Below are 23,430 nucleotides of genomic sequence, written 5' to 3'. Positions count from 1 at the left end.
ATTTTAACAATATATCTCCAATGTTAGATGTCATATAGCCATATATATTAGTTTTAATAACTGTGATTAATAAGTGACGGTTATATATAAATTTTTTAAAAAAAAAAAATTTCTTTTTATTTTCTTTTTAAAATATTGTAAAATTGTATTGTATATTACAGATTACAGATTCTTCAACGTTTTAGTTGATTCTGAGGCTATGTACAACTTGTAATCCAATCTTCACTATATGACCATTATTAATATAATAAAATTAAAACTAAAATAAAATTGAAGCGGAAGTTCCTTAGACAAGATAATATTATAATAATAATTTATGCTTATTTTTGTTACAGTTAATCAATCAAGAACGAAAGCTCAGTACCGTCTGCTCCAGAACGATGGCAGCCATGTCGTTGGGTTTCATAGTCTTGGTAACTCCCTGGACGATACAGGAGGTGGTAGCCGCGTGTACGGGTTCGCGAGCCCCACCTTCCCTTGACTTTTTAGCCACGTGGTTGGCCCTAAGCAATAGTTTCTGGTACCCGTTTATCTACTGGACGCTCAACAATCATTTTAGAAGAATAAGTAGGGAAATATTTATTGGGGTGAGTGTATTTTTTAATAAATTTGTAATATAATTCATATTAATCAGAGAGAATAATAAAAAGATTTTTTGCATTTTTCTTTTGTTATACGGAGACACACATTGAAATAGTTTGAAGAAATAGTTAAAGAATTTTAGGATTAGTTATTGATACCGCTAAATGAAATTATTGATCAAAAAAATTCAGCAAATTTGTCAAAAACAAAATGTCAATTCATTTAATACGTTAATTTTTTTGCTTTTCTTAAATAACGATAGCTCCCGTATATAGCGTTTAACGCCTTGGGAGTAGCAAGGTACAGCTTGCCATGCTAGAGCCGTTCGGTATACAAGAAAGGTAATGTACTCAAGTACTCAGTTAAGGCTGAGTCGACCTAGGTACCCAAACTATTTTTATTTTAATAGAAATAATCGGCTGATGAAATGCCGGGTGTATGATTCAAACCCAACAACCTTTAGATAGGTAGACGAGAGCTGTACCCCTACGCCAGCGGGAACCACTTTTGCTTTTCTTTATCTACCTAAAAATATACAAATTTTGACATTCTTACTTGTGAAATCGATATATTTTTCAATATTAGGAATTCCACTTTTTTAATAGAACTCTAGTGATCAACATGGAAAAGGAATACTTTCCTACATAGTTAATGCTTATTTTCTTTCGGGTATCCCAAACAAGGTTAGAAATTAAACGTAATTGGCGAAGTAACATTTAATCTATACAAAATCGCTTTTTTCAGCACGATTTAGTGGTTTATTAAATATTAGAAAGACTAGCGCCTACATTCAAAACTTTTGAATCTAGACGCTAGGGGGCGCTGTCTTACAATTTAACAAACGTTGCGCCTTTTTCCAAAAAATATAAATGTGATAGTATATGTACTTTTAGCTGATAATAAAGAGTAATAAATGCTTAAAAAGTCAGCGAAAACCGCATCTTGATATTCTCTTTCAAGCCGAAGTCATTAGGAAAATTATAATAAACACTAAACAATAAGCCCTTAATTACCTTATTTTTATAACATGGTTACAGTAGCCGTCTTGATTATTACTATTCTAATAAAAAATAAAAAGTAAGATAGAAACGATTAGTTTATTCTAAAATCGACAATATAAAAGATTACCATAATAACAGATGTATTAATATCTAATAATTAAGATATCAATGACAGCGAATAAGAAACGATGCCTCGATGAAGTCATGGTAGGCTTTGGAAAGAAGTTGCTTTTTGGCGTAATAGCACAAACGTCAAAGGACATTTTCCACGAAAACTTGGAAATTAATATGTAGAATGAGTGCGAAGAAGTAGCTCATAATAGAACTCATAGTGGAGAAGAATTAATTGTAAATTCAGTGAAGAGCGACAACCAAAAGGTAAAAAAGGCAACAAAGTAATGAGATTTTTGAATTTCCGAGTGCGGTAGGCAGCTAACATAACGTATCGGGCTTTCACCACAGAAAAGCTTATGAAAGAAAAAACGCCTTGCGTAACCATCTTCCGATGCGTGTCAAATACTCGTCAGCAAGTAATGGCTAGTATATGTAAACATCAAACTGTTATTAGATCAACAATTTGATTATATTGTATTAGCTAGCAGCTTTTTTATTTTTGAAGAAAGGCATATTTAGAAAAGCAACCAAAGATAAAAAACGCTGCTGAGAATATCATCAGACTATCAAATGTTGATATAATAATATTTTGATGTTTAAACTATCCCTTTAAAAGCAACTTTTTTCCAAAGCCTACCATGAATTCACTGAGGCGTCGTTTCTTGTTCACTCACATTGATATCTTCATTATTAGATATTAATACACCTAGTATTATGGTATTCTGGTACATTGTTGATTTTTTGAATGAAATAATCTTTTTTATCTTATTTTTTATTAGAATGATCATAATCAAGAAGGCTAATGATAGCGTGTTAGAAAAATAAGGTAATTAAGGGCTTATTTTTTTCGTATTTATTTTAATTTAGCTAATTTAGCTCAAACTTTGGTTTGAAAAAAGATATCAAGATGCGGTTTTTTAAGCTTTTATTACTCTTTATTATCAGCTAAAAGTTCATATATTTATATTCATGCATTTATATTTTTTGGAAAAACGCGTAATGTTTGTTAAATTGTAAGACTGCGCCCCCTAGCGTCTACGTTCAAAAGCATATTTTTTTTTGTGGTATAACATAGAGTAAGAAACTCTCTTTTAAACGAGCTATCATTTGTAGGATTCCGATCATCTCTCTCTCTTTGGTCCGTTTCCCTGAAGAGGGATTAGTGACTATGATGTTCCTGTAGCGGTTTTTATCGTATTGTGCCAGTCCGCTCTGTTTTGAGCCATGCTGACGGTTTCATGAAGGCCTTGGCCGATTAGGTCTTTAGTTTGATCAACCCATCTCTTGGGTGATCTTCCTCGTGGTCGCTTTCCCTCTACCTTTCCCTCGACTATTAGCAGCTGCAGTGAGTCCATTCTTCTAGCAATGTGACCAATATATGTCAGAAAACATCGGTTTATTTTTTTGAGAGGCTGAGTTGTGAGTTTAGTTCTTGAGAACTGACACATCTGTACGATGGGCTGTCCATAGATACGTAGCAGACGTCTATATGCCCACATTTCAAAAGCATATCTGCCTGGTATCGCTTTTTCTTCAGCGTCCATGTTTCCGCCCCATTCGTAGCAATCGGGAAAACAAGCGAGTTCAGCAGTCTTAGTTTGGTGTTCTTAGTGATGGCTGTATCTTTCCATATCTTAGTTAATTTAGTTACGGCTGTTCTAGCCAGCGCAATTCTACGTCTTATTTCGCCTTCGCATGAGCCGCTGTTGTCGATTAGCGATCCCAGATATAAGTATTTATTAACCACCTTAAATCCAGCTATGTTTCCCACGTGAGGTTGGTTGTTGTTTTGTCGGTCCACAATCATGACAGTAGTTTTGTTAGGATTAAGTTTTAGCCCAAATTCTGTACTAGTTTCTTGGAGACGTTGCATAATAAATTCCATTTCTTCCACACTTGATGTTATGATTAGTGTATCGTCGGCATATCTTAGATTATTGATTTTCCTTCCCCCCACAGATACTCCACCTTGCCAGTTATCGAGAATATCACGCATTATGTACTCGGTATAAATATTGAACAATAGGGGTGAGAGAACACACCCCTGCCTGACACCCTTCATTGCTTGAAATCTATTTGATGTGACATCATTAATTCTTATAAGTCCGTAATTATGTTGGTATAGTTGTCGGATAAGTAGAATAAGGTGATCAGGAACCCCCATTTCCTTGAGTATTTGCCAAAGTTTTTGCCACTTGACTAGATCGAAGGCCTTAGAATAGTCGATAAAACAGAGATACATTTCTATGTTGAATTCTCGAGCTTTTTCTATTAACTGTCGTACGTTCCCTATCTGTTCTCTGGTACCCTTACCAGGCATAAAGCCAGTTTGTTCTTCTGCAATCTGTGGTAGTAGATATGGCCTGAGTCTGTTGTTAATAATCTGCAGGAGAATTTGCCATGCATGAGGAATTAAAGCAATCATTCGATAGTTATTGCAGTCTGCCGGATTACCCTTTTTATATAGTGGTATATATAGCGAGCTGCACCAGTAGTCTGGCCAAATTCCCGTCTTCCAAATCAGATTGCATATGAAATGAATAATATCAATTACCGGTTGCCCTATTGATTTTAATATCTCAGCAGCTACGCCATCTATACCTGGGGCTTTATTTTTTTTGAGACGATTTAGGGCGTGTTCAACTTCTGATTTAAGGATCTCCGGTTCATGTTCGAATTGGTTGGGACGATTAATATTATTAGAAGATTCACCATCTTCGTAAAGCTTTGTGCAGTACTTTCGATCATCTAGTCCGATCATCTAGTCCGGAGTTATTAACATTTAAATAAAAACAGATTTAACCGTCCCCCACCACTTTATTTTAGAAGATAAGGGAAAATTAATCTTACAAAATAATCCAAAATTTACTGAAGATTATGAAGCTATTATTTATTTATAGTACATCGTATCTAGGCAAAATTTCTTAAAAATTCTGTTTGGTTATTTTCCATAGCAGTTACGCCCTCTAGCGGCCGTTCTATAGACTTGAAAATAATTTCCAGCAATTTCTCATGGTCTCTTCTTATGGTTACAAATATTTTTTTTTCCGCAAGCCCTGTGACTAATACTTTCCGAGATACAGCCGAGAGCTGTTCTTAGTTTGACACCCTGTACATATCTTGGTTTTTGTTAACTTTTTGCTACAATATAGGATCGATTTTAATCTGGGAAACAGACACTATGCCATAAACTTTACGACTTTCGGCCTCCTGAACTAACAGTTTTCAATTTTCACCGAACCACGCATCGATTTCCAGTAACAGTAGTAGTTTAAATGGCACATAAAATGCAGATTAGCTAGAGAGAGCAGCATGCAGATGATCCTAATTAGAAAATTTAATTAGGTCGGTAATTTTGCCCAGACGAAATTACGCTTATTGGAAATGACGTTTATAATTCTTGAGCAGCTCCGGCGTAGTTATCTCGTTACCGCGCCAAGTCGAACTCTAATTTGTAGAAATTTTCAAATTGGTCGTTTAACTTCAAAATTGAAGGAAGAGTTCAGACCGGTATACCGGATGGATTCAACTTTATTTGACAATCTCTTGTAACTAAAGTAATTTTGAACTAAATAGTGCATCTTCAATTTTTGGTGGGCTTGATTGCCATGTATTAGTCTAACATTGTGAATTCTAAATCTCCCATCAGTATTATTAGTTCAGTCATTGGGGATTTTTGCTTTGAAAAGAGTCCGGAAGTTTTGCAACTTAGCAGGTTAATAGGGCTATTTGGGGTCCCTAACTAAAATCCATATAAATGCACATTTCCAGGTTTGTTGCCGGCGCCGCCATCTTGTTAAGGTGGCGCCCAAAATCGGTATTTTGTAAATATCTCGAAAACTATGCGTTTTTTGTAAAACTAGAAGAGAGCAAAATTAAAAATAAAAAATTTTCTATAAAAAAGGTTTTATTAATATTTTCGCTAAAGTCAACCGTTTAGACACAAAATCCCTGAAATTTTACAATTTTGCGTAAAATATATACTTATGTATAGTCGATTTTCCGAAATCAAATGTCGATTAGGGTTCACCAAAACTAGTTTTAGTTTAGTTTCTTCAATCAGTTAAAGTCTTCAATCTTTCTTTTCAGTTGTGTTTTGAATTTATCTAGTGGAGATCTACTCAACTAGATAAATTCAAAACTTTAACTTATCTGCACAAGCCCGACGGATCTGGCTCATTGATGTCAAAGTCGATCATGTCTGCTGTGCAGGGCTCATCAGGGTGGTCTCTCAATACATCCAACTCTTCATCTTCAGCCGCCAGAGGGATATCTACAGGCAAGTCCAACTCCTCTTCATCGGATTCGTCGAGTGACACTTCAGTGACGTTGTCACAGGATTTCCCATTGCAGTATGCACAAATCATTGAACATTTTAATCCTGCTTTTCTGCATCCGCAGGCTTTACCATAGTTGTTGGTTTTGCATTTACAGGATAAACATGTCAATAGGGATTTTGGAGCTGAATCTTTCAACGTTGTGACTGGAGTAATGCCTGTTTTTGTTTTTTTCCAACCCCATTCTTCGGCATCTTTGGTACAACCAGACCAATGCTGAACCTGGTGGTAAGTTCGCAATGAATGCTGTCCAGCACGACAATTAATTATTCATAAATTAATGAGCAAATTAAAGAGACGCCGCTGTTTAATGACAAAATTGAAGAAACTAAACTAAAACTAGTTTTAGTGAACACTAATCGACATTTGATTTAGGAAAATCGACTATATGTATATCATACTTTACGCAAAATTGTAAAATTTCCAGGGATTTTCTGCTTACACGGTTGACTTTATCGAAAATTTTCATATAACCTTTTTCATAGAATATTTTATTCTCTTTAATTTTGCTTTCTTCAAATTTTTACGAAAAACGCATACAGTTCGAGATATTTACAAAATACCGATTTTGGGCGTCATCTTGGCAAGATGGCGCCCAATTTTGTAAATATTATGTATGTTACTAGTAGTAGGCTTATTGGTCTATATTTTTTGATGCCTTATGTTGGCATGGAATTATGTTGGCACTATTCCAGTCTTGCGGTATATTATGTTTTCTCCTTATACAGCTGGTGTATAAATTTGCTAGGATTTTTCAAGTTCTCCTAATTAAGAATAAGACTCCTAAATAAGACTTTTATGAACTTAATGAATACGAAAATAATTTAAAAATAAATCAGAATTCTTCAAAGACATTACATTTTCTTTTTCAGAAAATAGCCCTATCTATGTAAATCTAGACATACAAGATATACATAAAAAAAATAAACAACAGAATACAAAACACATTAGACGCTGAACAAGCACAAGCAAGTTTTAGAAGTGGTTTCAGCACAATTGATAAGCTAAAAGAAAGCATTATCTAAGCAAAAGAATACGAAGTTCCACCAGCCATAGTCTTTTGGCTTTTGCCTCGATATATCCTAAGAGAATAACAGAAGCCTTAACGAAACAAGGAATACACAGAGGAATCTTCTTCTTCTTTCTCTGCTTATCCATTAATGGATGTTTGCGACCACATTTTCCATGGCTTCCCTATCTCTGGCTGTGTGGATCAAAGTCTGTATGTTACTAATGCCTGTCCACTGTCTTATGTTCCACAGCCACGACATTTTTTTCCGTCCCAAACCTCTTCTGCCCTCGATCTTGCCCTCGATAATCAACTGGAGAAATGTGTATTTATGGTTACGCATGACGTGACCCAGGTATGCGGTCTTTCTTTTTTTATAGTGTTAAAGAGTTCACGTTCTCTACTAACACGTCTTAGTACATCCTCCTTTCTTATCTTGGCGGTCCATGGTATCTTGAGGATTCTGCGGTATATCCACATTTCGAAAGCTTCCAGTCTGTTTATGGCACTTGCTTTTAGTGTCCACCTCTCCACGCTGTAGAGGAGTACCGACCAGACGTAGCATTCCACAAATCTCAACCGAAGCTCAAGGTCGAAATCGCTACAGGTGAAGACTTTTTTATATTTCAGGAATGCGCCCCGGGCTTACTCGATTCTGCACTTAATATCTCTGTCAGATGACCAGTCCTCGTGAAGCCAAGCTCCCAGGTACTTGAATTTTTCGACTCGTTCTATGAATTTTCCCTCGTATGTTAAGCTGACGTCTCTAAACTCATCCACCTCTCTCGTGACAACCATGAATTTGTTTTCTTTGTGTTAATGGCCAGTCCCATTCTTTGACTACATTATCCTACCATACTAACCAACTGTTGTAAATCATCCATGTTATCCGCAGCCAAAACTGTATCATCGGCATATCGTATGTTATTTATCCAGACTCTATTGACTCTAATTCCAATCTCCTTGTCCTCTAGCGACTCCTGAAAGATGGCTTCTGAGTACATATTGAACAAGAGCGGCGATAGTATACACCCCTGCCTTACTCCTCTGCGAATACAAATTTGGTTGGTTAGGCCGTTCGCTAATTTTACCCGTGCTGATTGGTGCCAGTATAGGTTTTCAATACATCGGATATCTTTCTGGTCTAAATCCAATCTCCTGAGAAGCTGCATAAGTTTATGATGTTGAACCCTATCGAAAGCTTTTTCGTAATCTATAAAACAGAGACATGCGTTCTTTCGCTGGTCGTACCAGTTCTGTACTAATATCTGCGTCGCGGCCAGTGCTTCCCTGGAGAGGAATACACAGACCTTATATAGAAACTCTTGCCAATACATACAAAGAAACCAAAACAAAAGTAGTGATAGATAAAACAACTCCAGAATTACCAACTGCAAAGGAGTGCGATAGGGAAACTCAATATCCCAAAAGCTTAGCCATATATTCAGTTAATTTCGGCCTATTATTGTTGTATATTGTTGGCTATGCGGGCCCAAGTTATCCCTGCTAGTTTCCAAATATCCTGTTCCTATCTTAGGTTCGGACTTCTTCCAAGTCTATTCCTTTTGTGGGTACCATGCTGTATTTTTTGTGGGCTATTTTTTGCCCGTATTTCTTTCCAGGTATCCTGTCCATTGCCACTTGAGGGATTCAGTTCTATGGATGACATCTATTACCTGGGTCTTTTGTCGTATCCACTGGATTTTGTTACAGTTTTTCTTTGTTATTCCCAGCACATTTTGTTCCATCGATTATTATGACACTTGCAGCTTCCTTTGCAGCGTTTTGCATGCATAGGTCATGATTGCTAGTACACTTTGATCGAATGTTTTCTTCTTTACATTTTATATGCTGAAGAATTTTCTTTTATTTCTTATAAAAATATTTTTAAAACGTTACCATAATGAGATTGTAAACTATTTAAAACAGCGAACGTCATACAATGCAATATCTTATCCGAGCTATTAAAATCGTAATTTATAAAGCCCAGCAATCAAGCAAATGCCAGCTGAACATTTTACAGATCTCGCTGGCACGGTCGGCATTAATAAAAATTTCGTCATCGCGCGCTCCACTGCATTGTTCCATTGGAATACTTTCAAAACTGATAATTTCGTTATGTTTCCTTTGTTCTAGTTTTCCGAAAACGGCGGAACAATCACCATCGCGAAGAGGAAATGAATGGGCGAGAGACGGAATAATCGGAAAATTTATCGTAATTTTCGCTGAACGAGGAGTGGATAAAATTACATTACATTTTATTAAAAATGATCAGAGGAATGGTTGAAGTTTAACGAAATATTAAGCAGACCTTGAAATACATTTTTTGATACAATTGAGTTTCTAAGCGGCCAAGTGGTGTAAGTCCAAAATTTACGAAGACGAGTTAGCCCACGGCCACACAGAAAGCGTTTTTAGCGTTTTGCGTTTTTTACGTCTCAAGCGTTTTTGCGATTTTACCGTTTTAAGCGCTTTTTTCGATTTGTGTCCATTAAAAACACGCAGAAGACGTCGAAGGTCTGCAGTTTCTATCAATATGTCAATTAGTAACGTCGCAAGCACGTGGATTCCCGGCCCGTCCAACAATCAATCCTGTGAGAAAGAAATAGGCGAGATCGGCGCCGTTAGCGTTGAAGAGGCAAAGATAAAAGATTCTGGGATTGAATTGTAGAAGGGCCGGGGCATATATTCGGAGACAAACACAATCTACTCCTAGTGTCAGTGGTGTGTGTAAAAATAATAATTATTATTTGCCATGAATTTTAGTTTATATGTGTATAGTTTTTTTTTATGTTGTACTGTTGCGGTTAGTACTTGTTATAATTATAATATAATATAATTAATAATTATAATTATATAATAGAATAGTAAATATCTCTAGTTGCTAATGCAATTTTAGGACATGATTTATGAAACATTTTGGAGTGAAACTTCTTTACGCGCGCTGAGAGTAAAAATTCAAAGCCGTGACCTACGAGCTAGTGAGACGGCCCTGACACACAAGTTTGTTGTAACGAAACCTGCTAACGGCGTAGAAATACGTAGTGACGCGACGTGTATTTGTGAGCAGTCCACGTGTTTATCAAAAATTATATTTATTATGAGATATTTTAATACAAATTTTGTAAAAGTGAATCAAATTATTACTCGTAAAAAATGAAAAAAACTATTTTTATTGTTTTACGCGAATAAAACTGTTACACGTAAAAAACTATTTTTTACGCGTATAAAACTACTTGTTACTGGCAGAAAACTATTTTTTACGCGTATAAAACTATTTGTTATGTGTAAAAGTCTATTTGTTACATGTAAAAAACTCTTTTTTTACGCGTCAAAAACTTATTGTTTCTGGCAGAAAACCTTTCTTAATCAAAAAAAAATATTTTTTACGTGTAAAAAACTATTTGTTACAGGTAAAAAATGATTTTTTACGCGTCAAAAACTTATTGTTTCTGGTAAAAAAACTCTTTTACCCAAAAAAAAATATTTTTTACGTGCAAAAAAACTATTTGTTACACGTAAAAACTATTTTTTACGCGTTAAAAACTATTTGTTTCTGTTAAAAAAAAAATTTACGCAGAAAAAAAAACACTTTTTACGCATAAAAAACTATTTTTTACGCGTAAGACAATATTTCTTTAATTTATTACTTTTCGACATTGCAAACTACACTTTTTCAAACATTTCCTTCAAATTTTTGAATTTAATAGAATCTTCCTTAACAGTAGATGTTCTTTAATAAAATATTTTTAGATAATACCCAAAAATGAAAAAAAAATGCATACTATTTAATTTATTTTTATTGTATTATTAAATATAACGTCCGCCTATGACGGGGTCTCATCTTAGAAAACGCTAAAGACGCCACAGAAAACAAACTGATTTGCTTTCATTTGCGTTTTTTGCGAGACACGCCGAACGCTACACGCTTTTGGTGTGGCCACATAATCCTGTTATTTTGTTTTAGTCACTAAAGACGCTTCACGCTACAAACGCAAAAAACGCTTTCTGTGTGGCCGTGGGCTTAGAGTTATAATGTTGGTCGTTAAGGGCTCCTCTCTATTCATTTGCCAGTTTTTGTAAAAAAATTAGACGTGTGAATGAATATTTGGAAACTCGGTCGTGCCGTTGTTGCATGACAAGTGTATAAAATCTGTCGATACGCACTGCTCATTCATGCCGGTTCAAGGCCGGATGAAATCGGATATCTCGTGGGTAGGAGTCGATTTTGCGAGCGTCTCGCCAAGTCAGTAGGCCATTGAATGAACTTCTCGTGAGAAAAGTACAACTGGAAGTCAGTACTCATTGACAAATATGACATAATTTTTTGTATATCTAAAGGACATTCCTAAATATTGCAGGGAAGGAAAATATTCTACCTATCAGCGGCGTGCAGTTCATGGAAGCAAGGGAAGCAGTGCTTCCCCGAAACAAATTACAAAACATCATCTTCTAAAATGTAATCTAGTTTTTTATTGCTATTTTGTTAACGGACCGGATGTTTTCATCTACAAACGTGTTAAAAATTACATTCGAAGATATACCCTTTAAATGAAATTGGTCCCATGTTTTGGCGTATTGCACTGGGTGGGTCAAATTGGACACTTTTAAACACCCTTTTCTATAGGAGATAGACGAAAACTAATATGCTGTCTGGAGTTCAATTTTTATCAAAAACATTATGATGAGAACCGCACATCGATATCTGTTACCGTTTCGGAGTTACTGGGTGTTTTTCAAAAATGTGCATTTTTAACAAATCGCTGTAACTTTTTTGCTTTGGAAAATTTTGAATTTTTGTGATAACATTTCCAACGCACGTTTTTACGTAGAATTTAATGGTTTAAGTATAATTTTTTTAAAATTAATAATTTAAGAATTTTATTATTAACAGAAAGTTTGATTTTTTATATGGGACACCCTGTATATTTTTAACTCATTGAAAATAATTTAAAATTACCTTTCCAAAAATATAGAATACTTGATATTTTGTTCGATTCCTCTTCGAAATATAGAGTTTATAAAAATTCGTCCACTTTGGATAAGTAGGCTTTGGCGCCGCGCCGGTTGTAATTAATGCAAAAAAATTAGCTGTGAGCAGGAATTAAAACGAAAATAAAATTTGCAATGAGAGATGCAGAATTTTATAACAATTTAAACTCTGTGTGACAACATCAACACATTTAAACTATATCAATAACAATATAAATTAATAGCAAACCAAGACATGGGATTTTCGCGGAATTTATTAACTGAGTGGGAGTGAAAGATACCCTCGCATAACCGCTAAGTATTTCTAATTCTTGTCTAGAATATACGGGCAATTTAAAAATAAGAACCTTTATTCTTCCTCAAAGATAAAAATCTATAGGCACTAAGTCTGGCGGCCTCGATGGCCAACGAGTTAGCTATTCAATTATTCCCGAAATTAGCTACAAAAATTTGCTGATAACGTCAGCGTTTTGAGGCGGAACCTCGTCTTGCTGGAAAAATATGTTATCAAATTCTATTAGGGACAGATCATCGATAAGGGGTCCAAAGCCTACTAGTTGAAAGTGGTGAACTTTTAAAAATTCTGTATTTTGAAGGGGACTATAACAAAATATCAAGTGTGTTATATTTTTGGAAAGGTAATTTTAAGTTCTTTTCATTTAATTAAAAATATACAGAGTAAGTACCTTTAAAAACGTCGAATTTGACGTACCCTGTACACAAGAAAACGCCTTTTGCATTTATAATGAGGCCCTTGTGCTATCAGACTTTTAAAAATAGAGTATAGGAATTAAATGTGGTAGAAATTCAATTCAGTATTGAAACTAAACGAATTTCGGACTTCCATTGTCTTTATTTATTTTTGGTTAACACAACGTTTCGGTTAGGAGGATCACTGACCGTTATCAAGTGTAAATTCAGTGACTCTTCTGACCGAAACGTTGTGTTAATCAAATATTTATTTTTGATTAAGACAAGGGAAGTCCGAAATTCTCTTATATTCAATTATTATGAATTATTGGTACAGGAACACATAAACATTATAGATCAATAGATATAAATATAAAAATATATTAAAAATGATCTGTAACTAGAAAAATGGTACTTATTTTTAAAAAAAGATTGTTGCGAATGCCAATATTTAATTACCCAAGTTTCATAGAAGAAATTTAGTTTTAGTTAGACTCCAGCGAAGTAAAGGTTCGCGTAAAGTGCAAAACTAATGCGCCATCTGTTCAACTACAAACAAACAACAAAGTTGTTTAAAAAACAAGTTAGCAAACGTAGTTAATGCTTAACGTGAAAATAAATTTTCCAAACGTAAGGCTTTCTATACACCGTGTACACTTTATTTTTTTCATTAAGCAACGAATCGACTCGAAGTTTGGAAAGTTCGATGCATGTTGGTGAACATAAATAAAAACTTTTTTCTGCCTCTTTTTTTCAGTGATTAGAGTTAATTTTACGGAATTGTGCACTTTGTTTGTTAGCTTGGAACTTTTCATTATATAGTATGTCGTTTTTCTATGTCTAGGTTAATATTGGGTGAATGAACGAAGTGCTCTCTGATTTTTGTTTATGACGCAAAGTACCACAAACTGCATTTTTTTAGAGAAGAAATCAGTATTTATATTTTATATTAACGTATTTTACTGAAATAAAACTATAATTAATGTTAATATTTTGAGGCATTTTCACAGAAGAAATTCTACTAAAACTGTGTAATTACAAAAAAAAAACACTTAAAATCTATAATTTTTAAGTGTATCTATAAATTTTGTTTGTGAACTTTTGGTTAAAGTACTCAAAAATGGCTTAATTTTAAACTTACAGAATATTTGAAAAAATTCACAGTCCTTCACAAAGATGCAACCGAGGGGGCATTGAAAATGATGAATAAAAACGTAAAAATATGATTAGTGTTAATATGAGTGTATTACATACATATGTTTAAATAACGAACTTAACAAAAAACAACAGATTTATAGATTCACTGAAAAAGTAGTAATGTTAAAATTAAATAAAACATTATCAATAATAATTATGCGATCGCACCTATCCGTAAAACAAGCAAGCAAAAAAAAAGAATTCTTACGGAAAGTTACACTTTACGATATAATTTTTTAACTGTTAAAGGCAAACCCCATTTAAACACACAAACTTTTAATACCTACTACTGTATCTAAATACTTTTTTTTAATTACTAAATTCTTAGCCACGCTTCTGTTTTTTCTTGGCTGTTGTGCGTCACGTCACAGATTAACAGGCCCACGTTTGCACCACAAGGCGATGCTGCAGACTACTAGGTAGACCGGTCGTAGAAATTTATGTTATACAACTTGTAGTCAATCTACACAAATATTATCAAAAACTTTTTTTCTTTTAAAATGTGTTCAGATTTTATAAAAAGTATAAGTCAAAATCGCAAAACTTAAATTTGATATGAGTTTCTTAGTTTTTAACTAATATAGTGGCGAATTACAAAAATTCCTTTTCAATGAAAATTAATGAGTTAAATAAAATAATTTAATAAATTACTAGCTTTTTCTCGCAACTACGTTCGCGTTACACCTCGAATCGTTTATGCATTGATTTAAATGATTTTTTACTTCTTTATAGAGAGCTAGTGAACATATAGATGTTTTTTATTTTTCATCTTTTTTTTATTTATTAAGAGCACTAATACTCTCTTTATAGGTTATTTTTTATTCTTTGAAGGATAATTGAGGAAGATATATTTCCTTATGATGTCACTAAATAAACCCTTGTATAAAATTTTATACTGTCTGGTTTATAATGTTATAGTATTGCATTTTCGTACAGCAAACTTTCATTCCCTATTTTACTCCCTAAGGGTATAAATTTCATAAATTCGCTTTACCTTTGTGCCAATTTTTATGTGTATAATCCAGACGTCACCAAGTTTTATATAAATTTTTACTAACTTTACCCATTTGGTTGATGAATTTCAAAAATTTCTTCTAATTCTTTTTGTAGGATTTCATTCTTCTAGACGAAATAGTAAGGAATTTTCATACAACAAACTGTTCCGAGATAATTTTACTCTCTAAGAGGATGAATTTCCTAAAATCGCTTTGTGTAGCTAATTCACTAATGTCGTTTAAACGAACCTTTGTGCTAATATTTATGTATCTAAAGCTGGCGGCATCAACTCACTCTAAAATATCTAAAAACGTAATATATAATCTAACTGACACACCACTGACAATGACAACTAATTTATTTCTGGAGGTATTGTGTGTAGGTGTTTTCAGGTATGTTTTAGTATTTAGTCGTTTTACACAAAGAAATAGCCATTAAGCACTATAAAAATACTTCATAACAAATCTACACATATATACCTTTCATTTAAAAAAAGAATCATCAAGATTGGTAAAGCGCTTTCGGCGGGATGGATGCAACAAAAAAACCCTTTGAGCTTTTATATATGTATGGACTAATTATTTTTCCAACATATTTTACTTTGCAAATTTTTATAATATTCAGACTCGCCAATATCGTACTCCACCGTGTCCAGCCTGTTTAGCCAAACGTAGGCCGATTCCTCTTCGGCGGCGTCGTGACCCTGGCCGAAGGAAGAGTCTTGAAGACGCTCATCCGCGCATAGGAATAAGTTGACTGCGTAGCGTATTGCGTATTAATCGATTCTGAAACTTTCTATCTCGTGTATAACATGTTACGCAAGTTTATTATTTTAATCTCGATTTTAATAGATAAATGTGTGAAATGCCACCTGAATATCTTCCGCCATGACATGTTTTTACTTTTTTGTTATGGTAAAGTGATTTGTATAAACTTTATTCAATAACGTATATTTTCCTCCATTTGTGATTTTTTAATTTTAAGCGAAAATTAAGTATAACATTTTAGGAAAAAGAAACACTGTAATATTTAAAAGAATAAGAAGAAATTAGTCTTATTTTGAAAGGAAAATATAGAAAAAACTCTTTCTATAGAAAAAGTCTTTATACTAACCAGAATCCGGTGACATATACGCGGTCTCACCGGAAACATTACTTATTACTTCGCATAACTTGAAGAATATCTACTTTTAATAATGAACACTTCAGAAATACACCAGTAAAAACATTTATTATTTGAGATTAAAACTCGAATTAAATTATAAATATTAGTTACCTATGTTGTTATAGCTTTTATAGGCCTGTTTAACGACTTAATAAGTTACCTAGCGAAAAAATCTGTGCGCGTACCTACCACTATTGTTACAGGTTAATTCGTTAAAGAAATATGTTACACAAGTTAAAAACGCTAAAATTTTAATGGTATTACTTGTGCATTATTGGCCTTATAATGTAATTTGTTGGAATTATATCTTCTTTAAATATAATTAGACTTTTTAACGACTTTTAAGTTACCTAGGAAAAAATCTGTGCACGTACCTACCAGTATTGTTACAGGTTAATTCGTGAAACAAATGTGTTACATATTATTCGTGGTATTAGTGGTATTATATTGGAATCAGCTTGGCATTAGTGGGGCATTATATGAGAAATTTTGGTATTTAATTTGTATTTTTGGCATTACTTTGGCATTAGTATACAGACATTTGTCAGCGGTTTACTCCTTGTAGATAATCAAAAAGTTTTTTGATAAAATTTGCTTTTTATGTCAGATCATTTCTATGAAAAATTACATTAGATTTTTATTAAAGACGCTGGGTAATTAAAACATTGACTAATAAAGCTTGTCCACTTTAAATAAGGGGTCACGAAATATCCTCCTTGGAGTGTTTGGGTTAAGGGGTGTATAATAAATTAATCGTTGTTTTATAATAAAAACCATAAAACATTTATTTGTGAGTAAAATAATGCAATGGTTGGATATCTCTCCTTTATAATTAGGTGACTAAAAATACACTAAAATAATTAGAAAAAAAATCTTGTACTTATTTAGTAATTACGTCAATATTAATTAATTGACTTTCTAGTCTATTTTATTTTATGTACAAATATATTATTAAATTTTAAGCATTAAGTAATAAAACACTTTGTGCCCTCTTATATCGTAAGAGGTTACGAAATATACTCCTGGTTACACCCCTTACAGAAAACAGTGTAAGGGGTGTAAATAAATTGTATAATCACTGTTTTTTATAATAAAAACTATAAAACATTTCTTATTTGTGAGATTAAAAAAACAAAACAATGCATTGGTTAAAATAAGTAGGGGAGATTGCCCCAGTGCCGGACACCTAAGCTGTTTCCCTTCTATTTTTTTGAAAAAACATTCTATTACAAAAATTTAGACTGCCATTGATGGAAGAAAACCTAATTAATATATGGTAGTAAATTTAAACCGATATGAATTCATATAGACAGTGAAATTATAAATTTACGGCAGTATTGCTAATCACTTTGTAAAAAAAACTGTTCCCAGTACCGGACAATATATATTTTTAATATTAAACCAGATAAATAAATTTACGAAGCTTTTATTAGAACAGATAAACGGACAGATTACAAGAAATAATACTACTCTTACGAATTCATACTTCTTAATAAGTTATTGTATGCAATGGTCACAAACAAAGTAAAGGATATTATCATTATCAGCACACTCTACATGAGCCCACCCATCACATCTTGAACATTGTCTGAACATTGACATCTTGAACATTGACATCTTGAACACTGTCCTCCTCAAAAGTTTCACCGCAAATGATGCACTCGGTTTTGTTAGAAGCCTTTTCGTCTGTTTTCTTTTCTTCAGCTTCGTCTATTAGCTTTCGTTTAACAGACAGAAACTTTTCAGATTTGGTATCGATTTTGTGTTTTTCATTATTTCTTCGACTCTGTTTTGTTATACTTTGTTGCTTTGCTTTCTCCTGTTTTTTAACTCAACCTGCTGTTTTACTTCTGCTTTGTCTTCAAGCATTCTTTTATATGGCGTAGAAGTTAATATTTCGCTTTTTTCTCCTTTCCTTTTCCTTAAAATTATTTTTCTCTGTAGATCATCAGTAACTGGAGAAATCAAACTGATGGCATTTTGGAAGGCTGTTGATGTGGAGGGAATTGCCTCATAGTCGAGTGACTGAAAGAAGTTCATTGTTTTGTCGGTAAATGTGGAGATTTCTACTTTTTTCCCACTTTTTTCATTGTTAACTTCAGGTATGGCGGGAATCAACCCATCAATGATTGAAGATGAAATAATTGTATCTTTATTAGGAGATCGGGGCGTCAAACTTACGGTAAAACCAACAGAAGAAGAAGTTAGAAGTTCCGTTGATTTACTTGTAGAAACGGAAGGAACTATTTTGTCAAATGAAGACTGGTTTAGAGATCCGAAGTTTAAGCCAGTAGAAGGGGTTAGTGAATAATTTTTAGGTTCATGGTTCTCTTGGTTGTCGGCTTCTAATATTTTCATAGTGTTTGAAGCAGGAAGAAAATCTAGTTCTGTAAAGATATTTTTGTTTAAGGGATATATCCCTGTACATTGAAATGCAGATTGTGCCAATTCCATTCTACAAATTTTTGAAAATGCGCTTCCAACCTTAACCACTGATTTCTTGAACAGTTATTTTTAAGCCTAGTCTTCCGTATTTGCTCATCCAGACCTCACATGCTGCATTAAATGCACTTTTAAACGGTTTCATAATAGCTCTGTCCAAAGGCTGCAGTTTGTGTGTCGTGTGAGGGGGCAAACTTAGCATGTGAACGTGGTGTTCTTTTGCATATAAAATAACTTGCAGATCCTTATGTGTGCTATGGCCGTCCAATATTAAAAGAATTGGGTTTTCCTCAGTCGGATTAACTCGATCCACGAATGCATTTAACCATTTTAAAAATCCTTGGACGGTTATCCATCCACTTGGATGAGCGACAAAAATGCTTCCAATCGGTGCATCTTTCGTAAGTTTAACATCCATTCTTTCCCTTAGAAAAACAAATAAAGGTGGTATAAATTGGTCTCCTGCAGCATTTATACAAAGCATTACTGTTATATTTTTCCCTCTTTCACCAGATGTTAGTTTGCTGACCTGTTTTTTTCCCTTTAATGACAAAACTTTTAGTGCGTTAGAATGTACCACAGACACGCCGGTTTCATCGCAGTTAAAAATCCTACTTGGGGAAAAGGAATATTTCTTCATCAGGTTCTCCAGCTTCTCAAAAAAGGCCTCCACTTGTTGTTGTTTAAATATCCTTGCGCTCTCTGAAGGCTAGTTGATTGGGCAGAACGCAACGAAAATTCTGGATGCCGGTTTATAAACCCACGATAAAATTTATTTCCTGCTGTCTTTTTTGTTTTACTAAATTGATGCTGTAATTTGAAATGCTCAGTGAGATCATATGCTAACTTTAAAAATTCCTTTTTGTTGACTGGTAAAAAAGATTATTCAAATCCTTAAGGTGTCCCACTAGTTCATTTTCTAAGTCAACATTAAATGTATTTTCAAATCTTCCTAATGTAGGTGTCATTTTAACGGCATTTCCTTTTCGGAGAATCGTGACCCTGTCTCCTAAAGAACTTTTAGGAACAGAGAAGTGGAACGCTGCCTCCCTAATGCTATATTTCCCTGACAGTACATGGTCCACAGCCTTTTTCATGCTCGTTTCATCCCACTTTCCTTTTTGTTTATTTGGCATGATTAATATGCCTGAAACAACAAATAATAATAGTATTGACGGCTATAATCTGCCTATCACGATCAATTATATTTTGTCCGGTACTGGGCAATGTACAGGTGTCCGATACTGGGGAAATGTCAGCAAAAAATAAAATACGCATTGAACATAACCTAGAAATAATTTCGTCCGTTTGCGCATGTGGTTATAGTCTCCAATAATGTAAGTTGTTATATAAGTTATTAGTGAACTACTAAACTTACCTTTACGTATTATAAAAGGGGCCTAAAGTTTAGTGGAATCACTTGAAAACACCCACGTAAACACTTAATCACAAATATCTCCACAACGACATGAACTAAATGGAAATGGCGCGAAATGTGTAACGTACATATAGCGTTTTAACTGATTTTAGTAGGGAGTTACAGCCAATTCAAATAGAAACCAGAAAATCAAAAGTGTCCGGTACTGGGAACTGTCCGGCGCTGGGGCAATCTCCCCTACATTCAATACATATGTATGTGTTATAACATAATATAGCCATTACTATTATACTATTATTATTAAAATAATATGTGTGTAACATATTTCTTTAACGAATTAACCTGTAACAGACATTTATATGCCCAGTATATTTTTGTTTAACAAACCAATCAGGGAAAAATCCAAAACCTACCGTTATAGGAGGTATAAGATGATTAAACTTATATAATGACAACTACTTATCGGATAACAAATTAATTACTACTGTCAGCTAGTTCAGCTACTGTCTAGGTAGAATATACCTAGAGTACCTACACCTACCTATGATGTAGGTAGATTAGAAAGCTTATTTTGACGTTACCTCTCACTTCGGTGTCACAAGCTGAATTTTTCAGGGATGGAAGTACAGTACATGATATGGGGACCCTTATTCCGAAAGTAGTACAAAATTAGACCGGGTAAAAGGGCACTATCATCAAAATCGATATATTAATACCACCTCGTATAGAGAAAACAAATACTTATTTTTTGATCCAGTACACAATAAAGTCTTCGTAGGGAGTAATTTTTTATAATTATTTACGAAAAACATTTCCATTAGCGCTTATGACCAAAAAAAACTTTAAACATGAATAATCATTTCAATCATGCGAAAATTTGGTTTAAAAATAGATTTTTTTTAATATAACTTTCATTTAACGAAAAACGAAGGCCTAAATGAAAAAAAGAAACAATTTAAAAGTTTCACTTATGTCTTGACAAGGTATCAAAGCAAACCCCATATGTTTTGCTTTTCAACTAATAAAGATATATCAATAAACAATTAGCGATGTAATGGCTTTTGCGCGCGCTGGCCGACTGCCGCCGCTGCGCCGAGATTTCCTATACCCTTGTATATATGACGTCATGGTGTGGCAAATGTAGCATTTTAATTCGATTTGGGCTCCCTTATATAGGATAACAGAAACATTTTCAATGTTAAAAAAATTAAACGAAAAAATTTCTGTTATCACATGATAGAGACCCCAGAATTAATATTTGGTGACAATACTACGATACATTGTAAGAGGCAACTTTTTGTGCCAAACTTTTTAGAAGTGTTTTGTAATACCTAATCAAAAATTGTTGTCAAAACTATTTTCAGAATTGTTTGAAGAAATCAAAACAGGACCCTGTATGATTATACAGGGTCCGGCAATAGTGCGTAGGCGAAGAATTTTGTTTAAGTGTAAACCGAGGTGTAAACCCAAACTATGTAGGAGAATGTATTTCAGGAAAATATTTTAACTTCTATAGGGTCGCTCAAAAAAGTGTGAGTGGATTGGAATGTTTTTGGAAGGGACATCCTGTATATTATTGCATTTTTGGCCTCCTTTCAGATCACTTTACAGAATGCTAAGATATGAGTAAATATATTTTGGTAGTTTCAGAGATATTAATAAATAATTAAAAAAAAAATTTGCCTTTCTTATCAAAAATTAATAAAAATACAAGAACTGTCCTGAAATCAAAACTATTTTAGGCATTTACTCTAGATGGTCTGTACTTACTTTTCTATAAATATGGTAATCGTACATCATACAGGATGTACAAAATTCTACGGCAAATTTTCTAAAATATAAAATAATTTTTCTTCGTTTTTTTTTAAATGGTACACCCTGTATATTATTTTTTGAATAGATGAAGAATTAAAAAATAAACATTTTTTTGTATTTAGAGTATTTCAAAATATTTGACGGCTGCGCAGATATGCGCGGTTTTATATTTCATATGGCAATTTCCACAGTAATTTTTATCAAAGCCATCCAATGAGTTTTCTCTTGTATTTTACTGTTAAAAGAGACAAATGAAATAATACTCCGTGTATTCACGAAACCATTAAAAATTTTGAAATATTTTAAATATAAAAAAATGTAAATTTTTTAATCCTCCATCTAATAAAAAATTAATATACAGAGATTTAGAGACATTTAAAAAAAAGAAAAATTATTTTATATTTTAGAAAGTTTGGCGTAGAATTTTAAACACCCTGTATGAATTAAGATTATGAAATTCATAGTAAAGTAAGTATAGACCATCTAAAGTAAACACCTAATACAGTTTTGATTTCGAGACTGGTTCTGGTTCTCTTTTTGTTTTATTTTTTTTTTTGTTTTTTTGTAATAAGTTTTTTTTTAATAGATATTTTTAGCCGACCATACCAATAGGTATGGTCGGTATATGGCTATTAGGATCGGCAAAAAAAAAGTTTTTTAATTTCACTCAAAATGAGTTATTTGGGCCATAAATGACCTAAATACAAAATATTTTCGTGGTGTCTGTCTGTCTCTCTGTCTGCCTGCCGTCTGTAACACGATAACTCAAAAAACGCTGAACCGATTTTAACCAAATTTGACACAAAAATACTGTGGCACCCGAGAATCTGGCCATTAGTTTTTGGTGAGGGTGGGGGGTTGGTAATGGGGATAGGAGGGGGTTAAAAATTTAAAAAAATCGTAACTCCAAAATTACAGCAGCTAGCGAAACGCGGTTTTCAAATTAAGATTAGGAATAATATTTGCAACAAAATATGTAATAACATCAAAATCAGTCAAAGTCGCAGTTTTCGAGATATTAACATATTTTAGTATGGGCGGTAATGGCTATACGTGCCTCCCGGCGCCAATTTTTTTATTTATATATTAATATCATTGAAACTATTAAAATATATTTATTCATCTCTTAGGATCATGTAAAGTGATCTGAAAGGAAGCCAAAAATGCAACAATATACAGGGTGTTCTATTTAAAAAAAATCGTTCACTGACACTTTTTGTGAGCCAACCTATAGAAGTTAAAATATTTTCCTGAACTACAACCTCGTACATACTCCAGGTTTGCACTTAAACAAAATTCTCAAGTTTTTTTATTTTAGGAGCTCCAGATGCCCGACTATTGCTGGACCCTGTAGATAAATATTGTCTTAGTTTCACTAAACTCATTTTATACCAAAAAGAGGTGATCAATAAGTTGAATACCTGCATACTGAAAAAACAAAAGATATTTTATTTGATCACTCGCTAAATATTACTAAGAAATAATACCACTCTTCCCTTCTTTCTAGCTCTTCTGTAGGAAGTCCCACGAACGCAAACAACACCAATTCCAGCACTACTGCAACAACACCCCGTCGCCCAACTTCCTGGGCCACACTCCCGACTGCGACCTGGAACGCCTCTCTGAAAAATACTGGGGCGAAATCCTGGAACGCACCCTTTCATCCACTTCATTGCACGCCTTGCAGAGGGCGTGCTCACCGCCCAGGATGGA

The 23,430-nt window shown here is 33.7% G+C and overlaps 1 protein-coding gene across 1 annotated transcript in view; it reads left to right on the top strand.

Annotated features, from left to right (window-relative positions):
- Positions 1-23,425, top strand: part of LOC115884068 — a gene marked incomplete at its 3' end in the record, with an annotated part of 34,750 nt that extends 11,325 nt beyond the window's left edge. The window contains exons 3-4 of the mRNA XM_030902521.1: positions 336-587; positions 23,225-23,425. Coding sequence (XP_030758381.1) covers positions 336-587; positions 23,225-23,425 — 453 coding nt within the window. The remainder of the gene's footprint in view (positions 1-335; positions 588-23,224) is intronic.
- Positions 23,426-23,430: the final 5 nt, after the last annotated feature.

Source organism: Sitophilus oryzae, unplaced genomic scaffold (genome assembly GCF_002938485.1).
Source record: "Sitophilus oryzae breed Bouriz unplaced genomic scaffold, Soryzae_2.0 scaffold_2011_pilon_pilon, whole genome shotgun sequence".
NCBI classification, from domain to species: domain Eukaryota; kingdom Metazoa; phylum Arthropoda; class Insecta; order Coleoptera; family Curculionidae; genus Sitophilus; species Sitophilus oryzae.
This window is presented reverse-complemented; position numbering and strand designations above follow the sequence as displayed.